The sequence below is a fragment of the Pithys albifrons genome, chromosome 3 (genome assembly GCF_047495875.1).
Source record: "Pithys albifrons albifrons isolate INPA30051 chromosome 3, PitAlb_v1, whole genome shotgun sequence".
Taxonomy (NCBI): Eukaryota; Metazoa; Chordata; class Aves; order Passeriformes; family Thamnophilidae; genus Pithys; species Pithys albifrons.
This window is the reverse complement of record NC_092460.1, coordinates 45,122,090-45,147,410: the sequence shown is the minus strand read 5'-3', so window position 1 is coordinate 45,147,410 and position 25,321 is coordinate 45,122,090. Positions and strand designations below refer to the sequence as shown.

At 39.9% G+C, this 25,321-nt stretch overlaps 2 protein-coding genes across 2 annotated transcripts in view; one reads left to right on the top strand and one right to left on the bottom strand.

Moving 5' to 3' along the window:
• The first annotated feature begins 669 nt into the window (after positions 1–669).
• SPX (spexin hormone) lies at positions 670–6,828 on the top strand. Its single transcript, XM_071550067.1, has 6 exons — positions 670–675; positions 1,924–2,004; positions 2,149–2,206; positions 3,582–3,644; positions 4,839–4,922; positions 6,770–6,828. The coding sequence occupies exons 1-6, from the start codon at positions 670–672 to the stop codon at positions 6,826–6,828; spliced, it is 351 nt and encodes a 116-aa protein (XP_071406168.1).
• A 3,036-nt stretch (positions 6,829–9,864) lies between these two features.
• The window catches only part of GYS2 (glycogen synthase 2), a 37,995-nt gene continuing 22,538 nt past the window's right edge, over positions 9,865–25,321 (bottom strand). Inside the window, exons 7-16 of the mRNA XM_071549826.1 lie at positions 25,184–25,304; positions 22,597–22,703; positions 20,083–20,142; positions 19,590–19,668; positions 18,824–18,937; positions 17,129–17,255; positions 15,265–15,360; positions 13,383–13,546; positions 11,732–11,812; positions 9,865–10,762 (exon numbers count right to left, since the gene is read on the bottom strand). Coding sequence (XP_071405927.1) covers positions 10,541–10,762; positions 11,732–11,812; positions 13,383–13,546; positions 15,265–15,360; positions 17,129–17,255; positions 18,824–18,937; positions 19,590–19,668; positions 20,083–20,142; positions 22,597–22,703; positions 25,184–25,304 — 1,171 coding nt within the window. The 3' untranslated portion in view covers positions 9,865–10,540. The remainder of the gene's footprint in view (positions 10,763–11,731; positions 11,813–13,382; positions 13,547–15,264; positions 15,361–17,128; positions 17,256–18,823; positions 18,938–19,589; positions 19,669–20,082; positions 20,143–22,596; positions 22,704–25,183; positions 25,305–25,321) is intronic.

Here is a 25,321-nt window from a genome sequence, read left to right as displayed (position 1 = left end):
CCAAAGTCTGGGTTTTTGCTCCAACCAATCCATGAGACAGAAGAGGGTTTCGGACTATTAGGAGTTCAGGGTTTATTTTTTTTAACCAGCTTTGTATTTTCACTTGTCTGTAAGAAAAGTAGATGTAAGAGATGGTTAGAGCATCAAACAAGAGGCTGCTTCCTCTAAATGTGTGCCAGGAATGACCTCAAAGTAGCGACACTGGATAAATTGCGTTAAAATTTTTACTGGTGAGTAACTTACCAACTTTTTCAGTTCCCACAATGGACTGATATAAGTTTGATTACCCATCATCCATATTAATACCTGCTCTGTCTGTGATTATTGATCATCCAGCAGGAAGGTGATGCTCTGCAGATGCACAGAGCTGATGCTGATATATTCAGGAGGTATTCACCTGGTTAATGGGGTGCATCTCCAAGTGTATCCATCTTTCAATCATTTAAATCAGGACTTCCTGCAAGACTACAGGTTTCCCTCAGGAATCATCAGACCTTCTGCTTCTTCATCTACAAGGCTGACAAGAGATCCCTTCAGACCCCTCCACCCTGCCATGAAAGGGGAGGGCACCTTCACTCCAAAGGTTTAAAAAGGGACCCCTGAACATGTAGGAGACCTTGAGACATCCTCCCAAGGAAAGAAGACTGAAGGTTTGCTACTGAGATAACTATGAAGGTAAGTGAGACTTTTTTTGGTGTGTAGGAGATACTTAGTTTGCAATTAATGCCTTTTTTTTATGTGAGTGTAATATTTAGGAACTGCAGAGGGGTTTAATAATTTTACCTTAAAAATAATCTGAGAGAAATATACACATAGATCTGTTTAGTGTCCATGAAACAACTGCATTAAAAAACTCTCATCAATAGCACAACATGCTTTCAAAACCAGGATGCAATAAACCACCGTGAATGAAAACAGGGTGTTAGATGCTTTCTGTTGCCCATCACTGTTCTTAGTCCATGAATAAAAACATAATCAGTGAGCACAAGTGGAGATATAACTCATTCAGAGGATTCACACTCAGTGCTTCCATTTGCATGTGCTGCATCAGTGAACAAACTACAAGAATCAAAAAACCCCCTGCCTTGTGGCATGTAACATCATGGTTGATGTTAATAGGATGTTAAGTTTAAAAACTTCTTTTATTTTTCCATGAAGAAGCAGTGGTTTGGTCTCCTGGGTCATTGGCTTGTTTGCTTGGAATGGCAAGTCCTCTACATTTGCTTCTTTGGTTTTGTGAAATTCAAGTAGACTTTTTATCATCTTTCCCCTCAGTTTGTACATTATTCTCATTTCTGGAGGTTCTGATGTCTTTGCAAATAGGAGCACAAGAGGTGCTTAGAATCATAGAATCATAGAATGGATTGGGTTGGACAAAACCTCCGAGATCATCAAGTCCAACCCTTGGGCCAACTCCAGTCCCTTTACCAGATCATGGCACTCAGTGCCACAGCCAATCTCACTTTAGAAACCTCCAGGGATGGGGAATCCATCCCCTCTCTGGGCAGCCCATTCCAATGCCTGAGCACTCTCTCTGCAAAGAAGTTTTTTCTGATCTCCAACTTCAATGTCCCCTGGCAGAGCTTGAGCCCATGCCCCCTTGTCCTATTGCTGAGTGCCTGGGAGAAGAGACCAACCCCCACCTGGCCAGAACTTCCCTTCAGGCAGTTCTAGACAGTGAGGAGGTCACCTCTGAGCCTCCTCTTCTCCTCTTGCCTTGCTGGCCATTCTCACTTTGCAGTGAATTTGACCAAAGAGAATAAAGGATGTTTAACACTCATCCTTGTGCCTTGCAATACCCACTGAGCCAGAGGAGGGCTTGGCAGCAAGACAGGAACAAGGGGACACCTCCTGACATTTAGATGTGAAGTGAAGATGATCTACAGCTCTGAAAGTGCTTTGCTGTGCCTTTGTTGTGCCCAGGGGCTGCACACACTGACAGTCTCTGGACTGGCACTGCTCCTGGCAGCGTCCTTGGTCGTGTCCTCCTGGAGTGCCCCTCAGGTGAGCTGCTTGCTCAGGCTGGACCTGCCACTCCCAGGAAGCTCAGAGGTTGGTGCCATTAAGTATTTGCACTAATTAGCAATGGCAAGCAATGTTGACATGTCTCTTTTTTTTTTTTTCCTTTTTTTTTTTTTTTGCATAAAGGCCCATTTCCAAAGAAGAAACTGGACTCCCCAGGCCATGCTCTATTTGAAGGGTGCACGTAAGTCCCAAGTTCTTTCTGTCCCGAGGTCTTGGCTCCAAAAAAGCAGGAAATCCTGAGGATGTAGAAGTTCTGAGGACTGCAGGGATGTGCTAATTAGTTAGTTCTTCTTGTCTCTGAAACAGTAGCATTGGCAATATTATTATTATTATAATTTTAAAGAAATCAATTTGAAGAAAGCAAATGTTAGAAGAAGAAAAGCAAAAGAAACTGCTGAAAATGTACAAAGTTTGGAACTTCTTTGTAAAACCTGTCGGAAAAGCAGTTTACTTACCTGAAATAATCCCACTGGATTATCCTACGGTTTAAACCATACTGGATTATAGTTATTATTCCTTTATTCCCACTCAGGAATTATTAAAACAGCTTCTAGGAGAACACACATTCCTTCTTCAAGCATCAAAGTTGGTGTTAAGACCACAAGCAACCTCTTCTAAGGAGAACTTAGATCAATACTGTGGTGTGAAGGTTGTGTAAATGTGTGGCATTTTGAGTCTCTGCTGTTAGTCCAGAGTTAAAGTAGAATTAAAGAGAAAATTCAGAGCCAAAAAAGGATTTTTTCCTTTGATTCAAACTCACAGAATCTAATGGAAATGCTAATATTTTGAATACATTTTACTCTGAATTGTTGTTTCAAAATTAAAAGCTGTTAGGTGGGGTAGGTATTAAGAGATGAAAAAAATAACTTCCTTTAAATTAGAAATAAAGTGAAGGTCATATCCTGAAAGAAATGCAAAAGGGAGACAATACAAATAACAGCAACACAAAATAAATACAGGCTCTGGACATAAACATAACTGAGAGAAGTTCTAGTGACATTAATAAAATTATTTCTATTCATAAAAGCAAATAATTTTTCCCTTTTTTGTTTTGTTGGTTTTTTTTTAATTCTTCTAACTTAACAATGCACTGTGTTACTTCTATGCTGAGTTTTGTATAGGAAAAAAATGTGATTTTATTTTGTTAGTTTGGGGTGGGGTATTTTTGGTTTTTTCTTGTTTTTTTTTTTTAAATAGAAATATCACATTAAAAGTCAGTATTTTATAGTCCAGCAAAGAGACTCAAGGCTCTTGACCATACAGCAGGAAAGAGTGAGGAAAAGACAGTAAATTCCTCCCTCTGTACAGTTTCTACAGCAAGAATGAAAGAATAAAACATCAATTCTATGGGATAAATGGTGTCTCTGAGTGTTCTCGTCCAGGACAGGCTAATCCTGGTTTGGAAAGACCCTGAGATGGACTTACACCTCCCACTTGATGTTTGTGGAAGCAATGGTGTAATTGTGTATTTTGAAATGAGCCCTTCCGGGATTTCAGAGCAGGAATTCCATCTCCCTGGGGAGGTTTTCCCACCCTTCTCCCAACTGCTTTTGCAGAGGGACGTCGGTTCATCCCCGAGGAGAGCCCGAGAAAGGACCTGCAGGACAGGATGCAGCTTGGTGAGTGCAGAGCACAGGGGCAGGGGACACACCAAGCCTTCCCCAGGGCATGGAGGGAAACTGAAAATCAGAGGGAATTTATTTCCCTGGAGTCATATCCAATTAAACTCCCTTTTGTTAGTTCTTTTGCTCTAAAATCACGTGACAAAGACTGTTTCTTCACCCCAAAAATCACATGACAAAGGCTGTTCCTTCTCCCCAAAAAGCACAGGACAAAAACTGTCCCTTCTTCCCAAAAATCACATGACAAAGACTGTCCCTTCTCCCCAAAAAGCACAGGACAAAGACTGTCCCTTCTTCCCAAAAATCACATGACAAAGACTGTCCCTTCTCCCCAAAAAGCACAGGACAAAGACTGTCCCTTCTTCCCAAAAATCACATGACAAAGACTGTCCCTTCTCCCCAAAAAGCACAGGACAAAGACTGTCCCTTCTTCCCAAAAATCACATGACAAAGACTGTCCCTTCTCCCCAAAAAGCACAGGACAAAGACTGTCCCTTCTTCCCAAAAATCACAGGACAAAGACTGTCCCTTCTCCCCAAAAAGGACAGGACAAAGACTGTCCCTTCTCCCCAAAAAGCACATGACAAAGACTGTTCCTTCTCCCCAAAAAGCACAGAACAAAGACAGTCCCTTCTCTCCAAAAATCACATGACAAAGACTGTTCCCTTGCTCTAAAATCACATGACAAAGAATGTTCCTTCAACCCAAAAGGCACATGACAAAGACTGTTTCCTCCCTTGTGCACCTGTGTGACTTTATTTACATAATTTCCAGACTGATCTGACTGTGAAGTGGGACTCTCTATCAGTACTTTTCATTTTCTTTTTCCACTGGGAAAACTCAAGTCAAGTCATTAATTGTGTTGAACTGATAAACTGCAAATTAGACAACATTAACCATGCTGGACAATGTTTTTGGAGGAAACAGAATGTTGTGGTGAAATAAGGAACATAAATAAAATGTTCTTTATACCTTCTAAGGGACTTTGAAATAACCTCCCTTCTGAAAAGATTGCAAATCTCTTCTGTGTTATCTCTCAGACTCAGCAGAGAATGTTATAGAGGGAAAGAGATAACAGTGTTTTCTTCTCTTTGTGTCTCTAGTTGTATAATTAATAATAAACCAAAGAACAAAGTGAAGAAATGCCCCCAGACCCTAACAAACCATTCATCTGTGATTTTATAATTCTAGAAACACGAAGCCAAAACACAAATCGTCTCTCTCTTTCTGAAGCTGCTGCACTGCTCCTTAGCTCCTTACAGAAAGCAAAAGAAGGTAAATGCATGTTTTGTCTTACTCTGGATTTTTTTAAAAAGAGTTTTTCAGCATTTCATTTACTAACAGTTTAATAAATTGATCTAGTTTGAATTGAGATAGTGTTCTACACACTGCACTGTTACACTTACACAGACTAGAACATGAGTCACATAAATGACAACAGGTAAACCCATTATATTCTGCTTTTAATTTGCTTTTCAGATTTTTTACCAGTTTAGATGCAAGGGAATGGCTATTTTGAATTGAATTTCCCAAGCCAAATCTTTACCAGAGGCTCCTTTTTCTGCAGAATATTGTTTGCTTTTAAAATTTTCCTCCCTCAGTTGGATCTCAAGTCCTGGTGTAAAGGCTTTAAAGAATCCATAAAAACCTCAGCAGAGGAACTGTGGGATTCACATCTGGCTCCTGCAAGCTCAGCTGCAACAAGCAACATTTAGGGGCAGAGCTCTGAAATACCCTGAGAAATCCCAGATTTCCTGTGATCCCAGCTCTGAATACCCTAAGAAATCCCAGATTTCATGTGTTCCAGGCTCCTAAATCCTGTCTGATGGATACTCACCAGACTGAGTCCCTAAGTCTATGTCACCCATGTCCTCTGTCCTTACACCTTTCACCTCTTCAGGTATTTTTTTGGGATGACAGAGAGCAGGATAAACCCCAGAGACTGTGCAGAGTCTGTGCTCTGGTGCTGGGGAGGTTCCAGTAGCACAAACAAGCCCAGGAGTTTGTCTAAATTCTGCTCTTCCCATCTTTGGTTCAGGACAGGGAAGAACAGAAAGTGGCCAAAAGCCACTTGGGTGTGGGTTCCTTATTCAGATTATTAATTGCTGACAGGAAAAAAAATAGGACTTTACTTGAATTAGGAATGTGAAGTAAACCCCTAGTAAAATATAAGGTATTTCTGTACCTTTCACATAGATTTGATATCATCAATGACCATCAGGATGCAATCAATAATTGCCCTCACTGCCACATCCCCTCTCCTCAGCTACCTGAAGTGCTCATCCTTCCTGCAATGCAATGAGGGGGTGAGAAACATCTCCCAGACTTTACCTGGTGTCTGTACAGATGTGCTGAGACCACTCCTGTCTTTGGCACTTCCTAAAATCTCCTCATGCAGTGCTGGGGCTCCATGCTCAGCTCTGTCTCCCCTATCCTGGCTCAACTCCCCTAACCAAAAAAAAATCCAGTGGCATTTTGCAGAGAGAAAGAGGCCAAATTAAAAATTAGCATTGGGCTTTGACCAAATATATGAGCAGTTCTAGAGATAAATCAGTGAAAGTGTCATTCATTGGTGTTCTAGCAAAAAGAGAAAATCCTCTGAAAAGGTGGATTTGCATAAATTTTAGTGGCATTTTCCTGCCTGCTGTTGTTGGTCCAGAGGAAATGGTGGAACAACAACAATCCCCCTGAGAAAAAAGATGACATATCTGAGTGAGCAGAATCGGCAGCTTGTTTGAAAAATAATACTATGTAGAAGAACATTGCCATTATTGCAGCAGAAAATAATAAGATATTCAAACCTGGGCAAGCCATGCACTTTCAGAAGATAATTTTCAGGTGATTTTAGAATCCACTTGACTGAGGGCAACGTGCAAATAAAGAACAAAGATATTATATCCTTCTGCATGAAAAATTCTTGCCTTGTACTGACACGGTTTGTATCTTTGCTCTTCAGCAAACAGAAAAACTCCTACATATAAAATGAGAGAAGATATTATTAGCTAAAAAAATCACATTAGAGTAGGTCTGTGCTTGAGGCACCTCTGTCTTCAGAAAGCTCTGACTGATTGAACTTACCTTTATCTACAACTGATTTTTCCCCATTGTGTCTTGTCTTACAGTTGAAGAAGAAATCAGTGACCTCCCTGGGTACTTGACAGACAGTCTATCAAACTGGTGAAATATTTCAATATCAAACTGGTGAAATATTTCAAATTTCTGTAGCATTTGTATTGCCTTGACCCTCAAAGCATCCTGTGTAAGCAGAATATTTCATCCATTCTCACTTCAGTTCACAAAGGGTGATGTACTGCAAAAGTCTGAAGGCAAAGGGATTAAAAGGTACTAGTTCAGAAAAGAACAGAATTTGTGAAGTTCCTGCTTTCTTTAGACCATTTTCTGTGTCACAGTCAAAATTTAAAATACACCAAAATACCTGAAAAATTATTAAAACTTTACGGACAACTGCTTCATTAAAACCAGGTTGTCAATTGTCTTTGGGAAACCTTTTGCCACCTTCACCCAGCTGTACATTGAAGCTTTTTTAACTCTCCTAAGGACAGATTCCTTCACCACTTCACTGCTGGTCCTGAAAGCTGCTGATGGTCAATAAATTCAGTGAGATATTAAAAAAATTATATCAGCCACCACAGGGAACAGCAGCAGCACCTCCTGCCCCAGTTCCACACATGCAGGAATGTGCACTCTGAATAATTCTACTGAGCAAATCCCACCACACAGGTCTTACATTACCAGGGCCCCATTAATGACTGAAGAGTTATTGTGCTTTTTTCTTTTTTCTTTTTGAGTTGCAGAACTGGAATTGTACATATCTGCTAATTATCATCCCATGCTGATAAGGATGTGTCTAACATTATTTATGTAGGTTTGTGGTCTTACTGTGGTTCTCATGTAATAAAATCATAGCCACATGATTTCTGTGTCCAAGCAACTATGTTTTATTCTCTTAACCTTTAACCCTAGTCATGCCCTTCATCTTTTAATGCTGCTTTCCTCCGGTGTTTCTCATGCTAATTAACTTTGTTAACTAAGCAGCTAGAATGCTGCTTCTCCTCAACACAAAGAAATGCAGCTGAAGGAATTAATTTCTGTCATGGCCTTAGAGGTACTTTTAATAATTGTTTATATTTGTATGATTTCAAGGGGAAAACATCACTGGAGAAATCAAAATGTCCAAGTTTGTTCAGTTTTAAGCACTAATACATCTTTCAATGGCAGTATATGATGTATGGCAAATACATTCACCTGAAGACCAATGGTATCCACCAGAATCCTTTCATTAATTTAACTGCCCTTTGTTTCAAGCCTATTTGCACTATCTCAGGTGCATCTGAGTTATTTTTCAGCATATTTTACAGTCTCATCACACAGTGCTAAGAAAAAAAGTATTACAGAATCATAAAACAGAATTATAGAATGGCCTGGGTTGAAAAGGACCTTAAAGATTACCCAGTTCCAACCCCCTGCCATGAGCAGGGACACCTTGCACTAGAAAGGTGAAAAGTGAAGGTTTACACATCCTTTGCTTTATTAATACCTCGAAATTCATATTCCTCCAAGTGTCCCAGTGCCACAAACTCCGTGCTCCCCACACTCCCCACTGCCTGATTTTGGTGTGTGCTCCTGAGCCAAGCTCTGCAGCTTCAACAATTCTTTCCAAATATCAAGAAGCACGATGAATAATCATTGTGCCTCAGTGAGCTGTTTGTGAAACCCCCTCTGGAAGGGGATCTCTTATGTAACAGGGAGCTGCCTTGTCAGATATCAGCAACAGTTTGGGATGTGTGGCATTTAATTCAGGCAATCTGTCACCATGACTGAATGAGAAGTCATTCTAATGCTATAAATTCAAGAGGCAGAGGAGTTTTTTGCTGCAGATAAAGTGCCTTGGCACTAATGGTTAATCCTGGCATTCAAGGCAGAACTAACACAAGCACAAAGCTTGAGCCTGGAGTCACTTGGGTCATTCCTCAGAGGAATGGGCAAAGCACTCCCATCAGTCACATCTCCAAAGCTTTTGTGCTGCCCTTTCTAACAGCAAGTGGGTGCTCAAAGCATGTGAGTGTGGGAACACACACTGCACAGCAGGGCTTTGAAACACAGGCAAGAATGGCAGATTTCTAGATTTATTTTTTAAGAGAACATCAACTTTCAATCAATACACCCTTTAAGTTGTCAGGACTCTCAGCCATTACATTCTTTGACTCTGCAAGGGAACCTTGATTAAAAGAACTCTGTGGAAAAAAAAATTCACAAAATCCAGTGGTTTTCAACTTAATACCTGTAGGAAGGAAAATACTTGCAGTATCTGTGTTTTCACCACTTTCATACGAAAAACTGCTCATTGTTTTAATTACTCTTTGAATGGCTAAAAAATAGTGATTCCTTTAAATCCAAGGAAGTTTTTTACCATAAAAGTCTAAACCTGACTTCTGAGAACAGCTATTCTTTCTGGTATCCAAACCAGCTTAAGAATGAAAGTCCAATTTTAAAACTGATTTTAGGTAGTTGAAAATACAAGTAAACACATCATCACTTCTATTTTGTATGGCCTAAAGCAAGAAGCAGGTCATGGTGGTTAACTGTTTGAAAGGCAGGTGTTTAATCAAAGCTGGACATCTAGAACTGACAGTGAAGGTACCCCCAAAGGTTCCATCATCCTACCTGCTGAGGAACAGGCTGAATCAATCCCTAGAAATGTCTTTTCTTGAACAGGAAGAGAAATTTCTCATGGCTCCTTGTGAAACAAAAGAAGAATCTCCTTCCTAACATCTTCAGGTCAAGATCTGCTTCTGAAGGGCATTTTCAGGCACTCTCTTCATGTCTAGGAACTGAAAAGCTTTCTGTAAGGCAAATGAAATGCCTAGTTCTTCTTGTGGGGATAAATTCTGCCCCAAGATTCAAGTGCTTCTCAAAATCCATCTCTGGTCTCTTTTAGCACTATTTTTCAGATCAGATCTCCTCTAGAAGTGAAATAAATCATGGACTAATGGGGCAATAATGCAAGAGTTACTCATCTTTGAATGTCACCACATCACCTTCTGGCCTGTAGGTTTGTCTGCAGGGGAAGGTGTTACTTGAGGAAATTTTGTCATTCACTTTATCCAAATCCCATTCAATTCCTCCCAAACCAGTTTGTTAACAAACTTAAACCCTAAGACAAGCTAAAAACAATAAAAGAGACATACCAGAGGAATCAGAAAATAAACGGTCTGCTGTTTATTGTGGGTATAAATGACTGCAGAAAGATGATTTCTCTAAAATTCAAATGCCCACTGCAAAAGACTTTACACTGTTCCACAGGAAGTTTGTTTGACCACTGCATCAAGACAGTTCTGTGTGCTGTAAAAAAATGTTTTAAATTATGTCAGCTTACAATAAACAGCTTAAGGAAAAAGAAAGACCATTTTCTTTTCAGCGTATCTTTTTTTAACTCTTCCAATATTTCTCCAGTGTAACACTTTTTTCTTCCTCTAATGTTTTGAGCTCTGGTTTAAAGTTCATGTTAATTTAGGAGGGGAGGAAGCAGGAATTCATTTGGGATACCCAGAATGGAGCTACCTGTGTAGACTATGATTAATACAATTACATAGACAAAGGCATGATCTGCAGTTTGAATAAGTTCCTCAGGGGATTGTTGCATTATCTAGGTTTATTAAGCTTGAGAAATCTCTCCTACCTCAAAGGGGCACAGAAAAATTGTCATTTAAACTACTTTCAAGGTGAGATAATATCAGGCTTTCCAACAGTGTAGCTCAAGTAACATTTAAGATTCTCCTAATTATATCACACTGTCCTTAACACAAAGCTTGCCAAGCCTACAGGAGAAACTTGAATGATGGAGACCCCCTGCCAGGGTGAGAGCATCCAACTCAGTTCCTGTATTCCCCATGCTGCTTCTTTTTTCCTTGTGGCAATGCTCCAAGGGAAAAGGGAGACTTGATGTTTTGTCTATCCCTTTCAGCTTCCTCATCCTCATCATATCGTTCATCCTCATCTTCGTCTTCGGCCTCGCTCTGGTGGGGGCTGGAATGCTGAGAGACAGAAGGTGATGGTGGCACTGAGGAGGGCCTGGGGTACCTGAAACCTTCCGTCTGGCAGGGAGAGAAACAGGTTGGATGTGTTAACACAGGGTTCTGTATATATACAGAATATATATTGTATATGGATACAGAAATGTAGGGCTATCTGCAAAGGAAACCAGTGGTAGGATGTGAGCCAGACCTGCTCTGAATTCTAAAATTAAGCTCCCTTGAACCCAGATCCCCTCAGTCCTCCTCTGTCAGTGAGCACAGCCTTGTATGGCACAGCCCTGTGCCACAAACAATATCCTGCCCTTCCAGCACTGCTTTTTGCAAGATATAACAATTGAGCCTCAAAACCATCAGCACAACTCAAAATCCTTCTGTGCCTGCAGTCAGAATATACTTATTGACATTCAGTCAGAACAGTTTTCTAGTTATAGTATCAGTATCTGCAAAACCAGAACCAAGCAAGTTTAGGTCTGACCCTCCTTTCTCCTTCTTTACAAAATTGAGTTGCTCTGTGGAGGTTTGGTTTCAAATAACATTGTTCTTAGAGTGGCTCTGAGCAGCCTCCCTTCTCCAATTGGTGTTAATGGGTACTAGGCAAGAACTTCTTGAAGCTGTGCCTCTAATTTGATCCTTTGCAGTTCCAGACAACACACCATGTTTAGATGAAGGCAATGCTTGACCTCACTTTCCCTAGAACATCCTTTCCCAGCTCCTTTTCTATTTGGTTTGTGCAGAAAATATCCATTTATCAGACAACATTAGAAGCAGCCACTCTTTTAAGAAGAACTTCAAGGGCTAGTTCCTGATAATCCCCTCCAGTCAGTCTAAATCATCTGAAGAATTGTTCCTTTATCACTCTTGACTGGAGACTGGGGCTATGACTTGTTAAGGTTTTACCTATGAGTTCTTACTTCCCTTCAGTTAAACCACAACTTGCTAACTCTCTTCTCCCTCTTTCTGCCAAGCACACATACGCTCTTTCTCTCTCTTTGTAAAGTAGATGAACTAATCTCCAAAAACAGGCTTTACCTTTGGTGGAGCACTTGGTTCCATCTCAAATTTATCTGGGAATGTTCTGCTGAGGGCCAGGTGTCGGGCATGCATGTAATACTACAACAGGAAAGAGAAGCCTTGTAAGTCAAGAAGTCTTGGGTAGATTTAAGCAGAGGGGGAAAGGAGCGTAAAATGAGCATCTTCTAAAAGCTGGTGCTGAACAAAGTCTAAACATCTTTTCAGCCAAGCAGGGTGCAGCTGATACTGCTGCCTGCAATGAACACATTGCTGTGAAGCAGCGAGTTAGAGTTATGCCAAAGAAGTTTGGCACAGAAGCTGAATAAGGTTCCTGTAAGACTAAGATGTTTTCAGATGGAAACCAGGACTTGCCTTGGTCAGTGCAGTTCTTATTGAGGGATGGGCATTCTTTATCCCTCAAAGACAGAACTGGCTCTATTTTAACCAGGAAAATTTATATCTTTAATGTGCACACAAACTTTGGACTCACCCTTGCACAGGAAGAATGTGTGACACTCACAGAGAAGTAATATCTGTGAGTTTACTGATGCCTAGTATTTGAAAAGTTGGCAAAAATATTTATAGATCCACATTATTTCTGAGTTTGCAGCACATGCACAGAAGAAACAGCTTGTTGTCTCAGGGTCTCATGCTGTGTGGAACCACATAAATACTTAGGCTCTCACACAGGTGTCAGAGCAGGGAAAGGTCCAAAAGAGTTATAAAAATGACATACGTGTCTCCACTTCTTTATTCCTGTGGACTTGGGAATGTTGCTTTGCTACTGCCTTCTCAGGAGGTGGTCATGCAATGCTTTCTGAGTCAAAATAAAAACACTACTTTGCCTTTAAGGCATGAAAGTAATTTAGGAGTGTTGAGGAGCCACAGGGTCCAGAAACATTTTATGAAGAGCAGGTAGGATTTTGAAAGTGCCCAGATGACTCTGGAGCACAATTCCTTCCTACCTAGTGTAGGTGCTGCCAGTGACACCAGGTTTTCACATTGTCTTCAGCACCAGAAGGGGCTCAGCGTGACTGAGCTACTGCTCTGACCCATTCAGTCCAGTCATGGCTGTCCTTGCCACTGGAGTGTGGAAGGTCCACACTGGAATATCAGGGCAGGCTTTGCCTTTAGCACTTTTGGGAAGTGCTTTTCCGAACAGGATATGCTGAGTTGGAAGTGACCCACAAGGATCAGTGAGTCCAACCCTCAGCCCTGTACAGGAATTGCTTCCATCCCCAACAGTCACACCATGAAAGCATCATCCAAACACTCCTGGAGCTCTGTCAGCCTTGGGGCTGTGCCCACTGCCCTGGGGGGGATGGTCAGTGCCCACCACCCTCTGGGGGAAGAGCCTTTCCCTGAGATCCAACCTGACCCTGCCCTGGCACAGCTCCAGCCATTCCCTGGGTGCTGTCCCTGCCCTGTCACAGCCCCAGCCATTCCCTGGGTGCTGTCCCTGCCCTGTCACAGCCCCAGCCATTCCCTGGGTGCTGTCCCTGCCCTGGCACAGCCCCAGCCATTCCCTGGGTGCTGTCCCTGCCCTGACACAGCTCCAACCATTCCCTGGGTGCTGTCCCTGGTCCCCACAGAGCAGAGCTCAGTGCCTGCCCCTCCTGAGGAAGTCCTTGACCAGAGCATAAGGCTGGAATGCCAGATCCACACCCACCCTGCCGAGGTATCTCCAGTCGAGGAGGTCGGAGAGGCGCTCGGTGCGGTTCCTCTGGATGATCCGCTGGCGCCGGGACTGCTGGCAGAAGCTGTACAGGAACTGAGTCAGTTGGTTGCATGACTCGTCTGGGGAGCGGAACCTCCTGTCCACGATGTAGATCCCTGAGGAACACAACGAAGGTGAGCCAGGAGTGCAGCTGGAGCCTCTCCCACTGCCAACCTGCCTCCTTCCACACAGTCTCACCAACATTACATGTCCTAGCTGCCACACTGGCGCATTTGTTACTATCCTGATGGAATCTAAGCTGAAGGAGAAAATCTATTTTTTAAATTATTTTTATTTTCTTTACCTTTCAGGTTGAAATTCAGTAAACTCTTCAAAACCCCAAAGGCTTTGTTGTTGCTGTTTAAGTATGTACAAGAGGGTTCGATTTCTGGATAAGGACATTATTTTTACCTCCCATAATTTTTAAAACTGCTAAAAACACCCACTAAACTACTGTTTTTCTAGTTTGCTGTAGGATTTTTAAGTGTGGAGGGTCAGAATCAGCCTGTAGGAGAGAGATTGTGCTTTCTGCAGAAATACAAGTGTTTCCATAGAGACATTTAACTCACATACATCAGTCAACAGACAAATCTGGCAGAGAGGGCAGAGGTAAGCTTTGCTTCTGCGTAGTTTGTTGAGATTAATCCTTTTTTTTTGGCACCAGGGTGTTGGGAGGATGATGGTACCAGACCTCACTATCATAATGGATGTGAGAGATGCACAAAAGTGCCTGGTGCCAGTACAGGAAATTATGGCAATGCTCACATCTGTTTTGGCAGAGAAGAGAAACAAACCTCTTCTCTGTGCCTGTGACCTTTCTGGTGAGTCTCAAAGACCTGCCCAGGCAGGTGTATCTGTATTTTGCACCTGGCCTCTGGGTTGGTACCAGTGTAGAGCTGTCACTGCCTGATTGTGCAGACAAGCCAAGGGACTTGGAAAGATGCCCCAGTTTGGGCACATTTTCAATATTCACAGAATAACAGAACAGTTTGAGTTGGAAGAGACCTTAAAGGTCATCCAGTTCCAACCCCCTGCTATGGGCAGGGACACCTTCCACTTGACCAGGTTGCTCAGAGCCCCAACCAGCCTGGCCTTGGACACTTTTAAGGGTGGAGCCTCTCGAATTTACCCTGGCTAACTAAAGAGAAAAGGACACAGAGGGCTGGGCCTTGCTCTGCCCTTTGGGCTTTAGTTGGAAAACAGGGACAAATCACTTTGGGTTCAGCCCTAAATGAAGGATTTGCTGAGACACAGGTTGACTCCTGAGGTAGAATTGTCTTGACACACCAGCTGTTTTCTGCCTTCCTCCTCACCACATTCCAGTCATGAACCATCTCTAAACCTTTATAAGCAAAGCACTGAGTAGGTTGCTTTTATTCTCACAGTTTGGGGGGGGGGGGGGGGCTTGTGTGCATGATAATTTACTGTTTGGAAGGGGTATGTTTCACTGGGCTTGAAATCCCACTGCATCCTTCTTGGACTATTCCAAGAGAAGCAAACTTTTAGTCCTTCTTTCCAAGGGCTCAGAGTGTTATGGTGCAGCCAGAGGCATTAAAGAGAAGTGCCAGGAGACTCCACACTATGAACAGTAATGAGTTTGGAAGCACAAAGAAGACAAAAGGTTAAAGGGAGACAAAAGAGAAATAACCTGAAAAAGGTTTGGATAATAGGAAAGCTGGAAAGGCTCATTCAACATAACAAGATATTGAAAGCTGTCAACATGAACTCCATTGGACTAGGAAAGCACAAAATCGAGGAGTAACAACATGGTTTTTGTGCTTTTTGGTTTCCTAAATCAGAGGAGATGCATTCAGAAGGTGTTAAGAATTTTTACCATAAGCTGCTGGGTCAGAAACATGTTCCTGCATGAAACAGCCAAATCCAGAGAGGTTTGTGGTCACACTGGGAATGCCCATCACAGTACATTCAGCTGCAGGAAGAAACAGATAAAAAGGGTTTCAGGGCAATGAACTCCAACACCTTGACAGAGAAAAAAGAAAAATAATCAGCCAGAAAGAAGGTCCCATAACACTAGAGTTGCTCTGAAAATGTCAGGTGAAAACTAGAATGCTTTGTCATGGATTTGGAGAAAAAGTTAAAAAAAAGAAAGAAATTTTCAACACAAAATTCCACACTGTACTTGCCAATATGTCTTTGAGTTTCCCAGCAGCTAAACTGAAAACTTCCTGGGAGTGCAGTGTTGAAATAGAGAATTCCAATAAATAGTCTGAACTGTCTGACTTTCAAATTGAAGCCTGATGTACACCTGTGCTCATTATTTGTTCACAAATCTTTACAAAACTGATTCTCTTGGGAGCAGGAGGATATTAAACTTTGCTTTATCATACTCTTTGTTTGTAAACTGGTCCCCAGAGCAAGAAAAAACCAATCAACAAGCCCCACCACTAACTCAGGACTGAATTCACAGTAGATGTGGAGGCAATTTCATGAAAATCAGAAAAACGTGCATTTTTTGTAGTTATTTCTGTCATAGCCATGGGTAAGGATAACTGTTCACTCAAAGATTTTTTGCAGATGAACTTAAGCCTAACCTAAGCCAACACAAGGTCAAGTAAATAGTCTTTGAAACACAGAAAGCATCTACATGATCTTTTATTGTCATTGGTATGACAACAAAACTGGTGTCTATAAAATAGTTACAAATCCACCTTAAAAAAATCACTTTTTATTCTGGGAGATTTAAATACGTATCAACAAAGAGAATTTGTTTTTGCATTAATAAAGAAGAGAAAAACAACTCTTTTGATTAGTGTAAATCACAGTTTTCCCCCAAACAGTCAAGTGCCAGTCTAACTTTTCTGTCCAGGTCACTTCAAAACCATCCCTGGCTCACACATTTATTTATACCTTAGCTGAGATCAGGACAGGAAGAGAAACTGGTGGTAGGCAAGAGGGTTCTCTTGGAATTGAATAGCTCTCACTTGGAGAGAGACAGCAAGCTCTGGAGAATGACAAACCTTGTAGGATTTCTATTCTGATTCATTGGCTTAAAACAAATGCTCTTAAGAGGGGTACTCCAAGTTCAGATGGGTATCAAAACTACAGGAGGCATTTTGGAGGACAGGAAGAACATGGACGTGTAGATTTTGCCCTTCATGGTACTCAAGTTTATAGTTTGCACTGATTTCAGCAGGTGGTCAGTGCCTTTTGTGAATGTGGGCCAAATTTTAAGTCTGAATCTATATCCTCCCTATATTTATAGAGCTTAATTCCATGAGATTCACCACCACTGTGTGTATTTGTGGTAAATAACTTAGCTGTGGTGTTAAATAGTTCTGTCACACTTCACTGTTAGCTTGAATTAAATCCACTGAACTGTCTCAGCTCAGGTTTCTCGCCCTGCTTCTTCCAATATGTACATTCTTGCAACTGCTCTTTTAAAATCCTTGAACCAAGTTCAGAATTAGGTGACAAAAATTATTTCTTGTTCTAAAGCCACAGAAATCCAAAGAGTACATATTACTATGGGAGAGGGTGCAGTGCAAGGCCAAATGTGAGTAGTTGTCAGTAGATGCCATTTTATACATCACCAAATTTTTCCAGCAGGAAGATCTTTACACTGCAGAGAAAACAGATCCTAAAGAGGTTTTTTCAGAATAAACTGGCTGCAAAGCTGCACTGCAGCAACAAACTGGGTGTTCATCTTTCCATGCTTGTCAAGGCTGCAATTTGCCTACCTGGAGTGTAACCCCATGGCTCATAGTAAGATGGAAACACACCGAGGTGGCAACCTCTAACAAACTCCTCGTAGTCCAAGGGCAGCAAAGGGCTTGTTGAGGAGAGAAACTCGGGGTGCAGGATCACCTGGATATTCAAAACTTCCATTAGAGGTGAAAGAAAACCATTTGAATTATCAATAAGCTTAAGCAATTTATCCACTCTGTTCTTTTTCTAAGGATCTGGACAACACCTCCTTTGTGCATTCATCTGTTGTCTAATCCACTTCCCACATTCCTGCCTGTGTACGGTCCTGTCCTGGAATAGCGCTTTGGGAGGAAAAAGTGTGAAGAATGGTTTAAAATTCTTATCTCCCTGCATAAACTTCAACCATCCTTCCAGGCCAAGGATATGCTTTTATCCCTTCTTAATAATATAATCATGTTACTCACTTGAGTAAATAAATGAAGGTGCTCAGCCAGTAAATGGGCTGTAGACTCATTTTGGAAGCTAATTTGATCCCATTGATTCCACTGGCACTGCTGAGGGTATTTTTCACATGCCAGCTGTGTCTATATGGATATGTCATATATCTCTCAAGATTATTTTCCATTTGAAGTTTGCAGAATTTTTGTCCATGACATTCAGCTCTTTAAGTATTCAGCGGGTCATTTTCCAGTGGGAACAACAGTTTTCTACAAACTTGACATATGCCAAGACAACCAAGTTTGCTGAGGATCAGGAAGAGGTGTCTGCTGTATTATGTACTGTCTGCTTCCTAATGCCTTCAACCAGTTGTCTAATTCTAGAGAATTTTTTACAACATTTATACACAGTGCAGCTTTCCACACCGTTTTGTTACATCTGGTATATTACTATCATGTTATGATCCCAGAATTCATTGGGGACATGCACTTAGAGAATATGTTAAGGCAAGAAGAAGCAACTAGGAAGCTGAGGAAAATATTTACTTAGTTACTATTATGGCTTTAAAAAAGCAAAACAGAGAACAGGTGATATGTCACTGTCAGTCACTATGGATCTGTCATTGTCACTATGGATCTGACTTTAAAAAGGCTTGGAAGAAGAAGAATTTGGAATTTTAGATCCTACTTTGACTAGACAGATGCTGAGACAGCAGAGCTTGCCAAACCTAAAAAACCTCTGAAAGACGTGGGAAAGCAGGAGCTGGTCAATTCTGCGGTTTGACAAGGTAAACATGGAAGTAAGGAGAGGATTTATTTACATATATTTAGTTTCAGCTAAAACAGGAATTATTTTTGCTCAGGATCAAAGCCCTGGTTACTTTCTCCAGCAAATGCTGAATATCAGGTTGCTGTTCTTAAGAGGTGAACCAACACTCCAGAAATTTCAGTGCTCAAACTTTACACCTCCAGTTTTAAGCAAATGAAACTGTGACAGAGTTTTACACCTGGGTGCAAACAACCTGTGGCACTTCCTTGATTTCAGGAGTAGTGGCTCCTCCCTCAGTACAGGAGGCAGCAAAGAAAACAATTCCCAAACATCAGAACTTGGAATTAACTTGGTTAAACAGCCACTGAGGATATCTGGGAAGTCACTAGTTGTTATTCCTGGAAAGGGAACACGTGCTCTATGAGTATAACACAGCCCATCAGGAATTTGCCTGATGATCCTGGCTGGGGCTGTTGAAAGGAATTCCATGGGCTATCTAAAATGCAAAGCACAGGCTGTACCTTCACTCTGTCTGTCCTGTTATTGAAGAGCCCAATGCGCCGGATGGTGTTGAGGATTGGGTCGTTGCTGTCATCAATCATGTTGTGGGTGGTCACTGGGGGCAGACAGTGCCTCTGAAGGAAAAAAAAGCAACTCTTAAACCAGACAAAATTCATGGCAAATAGTTCTGTCACCATTTTCTGTTTCAGTTCTGTTCTCATTTTCTAAGGTTAGTGGAAGACAGAGGGAGATTTTTGTCATTGATGTGAGTAGGTTCCCATTTTTAGGTAAGAAAAAAAAATTATGTTGTCTTCCATGTAACTATGGCCTCAAATGAGACCATAAAATCTGTCACAGGATTTGCTTCATTTACCTCAAAATAAATATACTTGTACTCACTTCTATAAAAGTCTGCCATTTAATTTGGAAGCTTTTTAGTCAATATATTGTACCTCCTTAAGAGTTTGATTTTACATATTTAATAGAAATGGAAGGATCCAGTCTTCAGGAACAATGAAATGTTTACACTTAGTGCAGAAGAAAATAATTAGGAAGTTTGGTATTTTGCATGTCATTGAAGGAATATCCATGGATTTCCCAAAAGTTTAGGTCATACTCACATTAAAAACAGTCACAGCTGATCTTTAAACCTTACCAATGAGAAGTATATTTGCTAAAAACTTCTTCCCAATGCACAAATATCACTATATGTCACACACAAGCCTTGAAAGCCATCACATTTATCATTTATACCAGATGTTTATGTAAAATAATACATTTTCTGACCTGAGTTGAAAAGATGGCTCTTTTCATAATGGTTATATCATCTCGGTCAAGAATCTTGTTCAAGTCTGGAATTTCTCCTCTGGAAAAGGAACACAAAGCCTGTTTTACCAAATGACTTTTCATCAGCAGGGTAAAGAAAATGAGGAAATGGCAAACAAGGTCTGATCTGAGGTCTGTTGATACCAACATGAATTTTCCTTTGTTTTCGTGCCCATTCCATATTCCCTGTATTTTGCCCTCCCATAAACCTGCTGACCTGCAGGTCTTGATATTACTTAGACATCCCAAAAGTCTCTGAAGATTCTTTACACCAGGAGATGCTAATTTCTTTATTTTTTTTTAATCTCTGATTTCTTTATTCAACAATATCTTGTATGTGGTCCCATATCCTTCCTAAGGATGCCAAAATTTCTTACACAAAGAGAAGTAGCACAGAAAGAGCACAGAAACCACCTGAACATGTAAAGCAGAGCAAAGCAACCCATACACTCACCTTAGCAGGGCATTGTAGAGTTTCTTTCCAAACTTTTCTTTCACAGATTGTGCAGTGTCCCTAGGAAGGTAAATAAATATATGTATAAAACAGGAGAATCAGGATAAAGACAGAATAAAAGAGATTTCTGCTGCTGGAAATCAAAATGTGCCCTGATCAGCAGACCATGTTTCCATGTCAACTATGAAAAAACCTCCATATATGTGACCCTACCTATTGAAACATGATCAGTAACACTGGACATTAATCAAGCCTGAGAGGTCTCCAAATTAACTAATAGAAAGATGCAAAGAATTTTAAACCAAGCTTCCTCCTTCACTTTCTGCCCTATTCCCCAACTCAAAGGACTTTAGAAAACAATTGTTAGACTGAGAGGTTATTTGTCATAATTAGTCTGCAAAATAAAAAATCTTCCTGGAAAGCTCAGGCCAAGTTTTAAGCTAAAAATAAATCCTGTGCCAGACAAATGTTTTCTTTTTAGCTAAGAAAGAGCTCCAGTGAACCACTGTTCTAAATGCAGAGTCACTGATACTATTCTGCCACTAGTTGAAATAACTTGGAAATATAACTGGAAGTTCTGTTGGTAAAACAAAAGTACTCTAAAATTTGAGTAAAATACCCACTTCCTGGGACTTTCTGTGTCTTTCTGATTTCTAATTATACTTTGGGCTACGACAAAGTTAAAGTGAAATCCTGAACTTTGCCAAGCTGAGAACCCACATACCTGTTTTTAATGGCTCTCTCCCAACTCACAGACACACCAGTGGATGAGTTAATTATGGATGAGTAGCAAAGCAGCTGAATGTCAAACCACACTGAGTTCATCCCCCCATAACTGTATTTTCATAGACTCACAATATCCAAAACTTAACCCACATTGGATAGAGCTTTTGCAGGAGCAGAGGAATTTTATTTCCCAGGTCAGCCATCACCTACTCCCTTATGAATGTCAATTCTTGTATTTAATTTCTGTGGCATCCTTAAAATCATCTAATATTATTATGTAATACTGATATTATCCTGGAGCTCCAAATTATCACCATGACAATGCTGCATATGATGATGCTGAGGGTCTTTTGCTTTTCCTGGAGCTCAGTGGGAAGAACAGCTGGAAACAGGAAGTTTTTTGCATTAGTTCACATCTTCAGTTTTACCTTTACTGTTACTTTTGTGCCTGAATTGCTGAGTACCAGAGAAATAACCAGGAACTAGAGGTACCATATGAAAAAACCTTCAAACCCTACATTTGTGGTACCTGTTTTCAGAGTGGTAACCAGGTAGAATGTTTCCTGTAAGACCCAAGAACTTGCTGTGTGATGACTCCAGAGATAATCCAGAGAGCAGAGAGATTTCTCATATCTGCCTTCTTTTCCGGATATGGTAAAAGCTAAATTTCTTCAGTGACCCCTGTTAAACTATTCCTGTCACTGTTTTTGTAGAGGTTTAGTATCTGTTAGTGTTTGATTTCAGCTTGGTTACAGATACCCAGAAACTGAGCCAGAGATCATTTGCTGGAGGCAGTGAAGGAGATAACAAGAAAATCAGTATCTCTCTTACTCAGTGCCTTTCATCTACAGATCTCTGAACTGGTTAGACTTCTATCATTTCATAAACACACAACTGGCATCACAAGAAGTTTAAACACAGTGAGACCCAGACATAAAAGCAGAAGTCAAGTCTGGTGGGGTTTAGTCCCTCAGTTTTAAGACCAGCTTCCTTACTTCTGCAGCAGAATTTAACTGCTGTAGCCACCTGACAAGGTCCACATTTCCAATCCCCTGCTCACAGAATTAATCTGTAAATATGTTGAGTGCAAGGGTATTTCCCATTTTTGTTCTTAAACAAAATTCATCCTTGATAACCCATCAATGATTTCTTTATGAATTTGAAGCTTCAGATTGGCCACATCACTTAGCTGAGAAGTACCCCACAATATGTGCCTTTCCCTGCAGAGAATCACACAGCAGTTAAAGGAGGTGAAAAGTAAGTTTGCTCCTGCTTTGCTTTGGGGTTTTTTCCTATTAGGAGGAGAAGCTGTAAAATTAAAACTTTTAAACTGAGAAGGGCTGTGACAATTGCTCCAAGTTTCACTGCTTGTTGTAGACTACACACAAAATTACAGACAATTCTTATCAACTGTTATTCTGCTGGATCAGACAGTACCATTTCCATATTAAATAGAAGAGGATGTGCAATTAATTCCTTTTTCCCACAGAGAAGCTTTCTATGCTAAATTAGCTGGCAGTCCTTATTTTGTGTGAGCTCCTTGGCACATCCAAAGGGAATACCAGAAACAGAAGACATCCAGAACACTGGATTTTCCAGAACATTTGACTTTGTTGCTGCAAAGTAAGTGCTACTTCTGTTACAAAGAATGGCATGGGAAGTTTCCATCCCTGAAATACATTCTGGTTATCCACACCCCTCAACTTGAGCAGAGCATTATTTTTCAGTGAAACTTTTGTACGGCTCCTGAACTCACTGCACCAGGCCCTGGGAGAAAATGGGAATTACCAGAGCTGCTTCCTCACTGCTTGCCCTTTCAGGGTTTCCACGTTGAAATTGTTGGTCTTTGCTGGCATGATGAAGAACACAATAACTGTGACATCAGTCTTATGAACCTACATGACAAAAAAAAAAGATGGAGAGGAATAAAATTTAAAAAATATTAAAAGTCTCGCGATAAAGTACCACTTTAAGAGTTAGTCATAGGAATATCCGATGCACTTTGGTTGTTCATGAAGGCTCTGCTCTTGTAATTGTTCCCTTTTTGTCATGTCAGAGACAAATAAAATAAAATAAAATAAAATAAAATAAAATAAAATAAAATAAAATAAAATAATGAAATGAAATGAAATGAAATAAAATAAAATAAATCGAAATGAAGTAAAATGAAATAAAATAAAAATAATAAAATAAAATAAAATAAAATAAAATATAAAATAAAAATACACCATGATCTCAGTGTGTCTTAACACTCTGTCCCAACATTCATAGGTTGTCTCCAAAATGTTAGTAAGGTTTTGAAGGAGCAAAGGAGAAAGACTCAATAAAATAAAATAAAATAAAATAAAATAAAATAAAATAAAATAAAATAAAATAAAATAAAATAAAATAAAATAATAAAAATACACCCTGATCTCAGTGTGTATTAACACTCTGTCCCAACATTCATAAGTTGTATCCGAAATGTTAGTAAGGTTTTGAAGGAGCAAAGGAGAAAGCCTCAATAAAATAAAATAAAATAATAAAATAAAAATAATAAAATAAAATAAAATAAAATAAATAAAATACACCATGATCTCATTGTGTATTAACACTCTGTCCCAACATTCATAGGTTGTATCCAAAATGTTAGTAAGGTTTTGAAGGAGCAAAGGAGAAAGCCTCAATAAAATAAAATAAAATAATAAAATAAAAATAATAAAATAAAATAAAATAAAATAAAATAAAATAAAATAAAATAAAATAAAATAAAATAAAATAAAATAAAATAAAATAAAATAAAATGAACTAAACTAAACTCAACTAACCTCCATCCCATATATATATATATTTATGTTCAGGCACATCACTACTATTTGTCTCAGAAGCACCATCATTTCCAGGTTCAGTAGTGCAGCTATTCTGCTATTCCCAATGGAATTACCCCTTGAAACAATTACAGAGCAATAATTACAGAATAACACTAGAACTAATTACAGAGCTGTCCTTTGAACAACTAATCAGACGCTGACACCCAAACTGGAGCAGTAATGCAATGAAGTCTGGCTCAGCTTATGGGAGAAGCAGCAGTACCTCAGTGATTCTGTGATATAAATCATTAGCCACAATCAGAGCTTGCTGCAATCACTGCTCAAGCAATTCTGTCCCTCTTATCACATAAAACCTCCCACATCAGCTTTCATAGCTGAGAAATGCCATTAACAGGGAGCTGATGTTGCCCTGTAATGCCAAAAAACTGACTTTTGTTGTGGGAGAAATCCTGAAGTTCTGGGAGGGGAATGGATGAAGCATTTGCAGAAAGTCACAGGCTCTAATGGTGTATTAGCAGAAGGTGGTGGTACAACAAGTGTACTCGGGGCTTTGAAAATCAGTATTTTTTCAGCCCTGCTGACAGTAATGTATCATAATTTTAATCCAGATTTTCCATATCATTTAAATGATAAGAGTAGAAAAGAGAGAGTCTGGCACAACAGTCAATTGACCCTTGCTGGGTGACTGAAAACTGATTAGTACTCCTTTTTCTGGATTTTATTTTAAATATATCAGTCTTTGGGACAGATATGGAGACATTCTCAGTGACCTCACTGCAGGTGGTAAGAGCTCTGCTCTTTGATCATATAAAGGCCTAGCTCTTATCTTCTTTAAATTAAAAGTAAATCAATTAAAAAATTATTTTTAAACAGCCTTACTGAATGTTTAAAATAATTCAATGCAATAATTTTTAAATTAAAAATTATTTTAAAACAGCCTTATTGAAGGTTTAAAATAATTCAATGAAATAATAATTTTAAATAAATTTTAATTTAATTAATTTAAATTAATTGCAAAATATTTTTAAAGAGAAAGGTACTCCACAAAGTCATTCAGAAATATTGCACTCATTTTGTAGCTGAGGAAACAGAAACATGAAAAACTGAGTTCCAGTTCCCCAGGCCACTGCCCCGCTGGGAATTTTAATGGAAGATTCCCATCCAGTGTGATAACAGCACCCACAGATTTCAAAGATCATAAGAAGATCCCAATGAATTAAGTTATTTGCTTAAAAAGATATTTTTAAAATGCATCATTAAACAATCACTTTTATTTCCCTTCTAATATGTAAACCTTCAGGGCAAACTCTTGAATAGCATTTTTTATTTCTCTCCAAAGACAAGGGAGGTGACCACAAAATAACTTTTAGAACTGTGTAATCAACTAGTGTTAAGGTGTCTGAGATCATCACATACTCAGAGAAAGAGCTCTGTGGAAACTGTGAATATCCCATAAATACTTTCCTATAAACCAGAGTTTACAGGAATTTTTGCAGTGGACTTTCACAGTGTGGTAAGTGTGAGCATAAGCTCTCTGTTATCAACAGCTGCTCGAATTTTCTTACCCTCAGCAAAAAGTTTAATCTTGATAAGGCTTCTAGAAACATATCAGCCCCTTTGTTGGAAAACTCATATCTCCCAGCAATGAAGAAAAATAAGGTCTTCTCAAGATTGAAGTCGAGGTGGCTGAAAGCAAACAGACA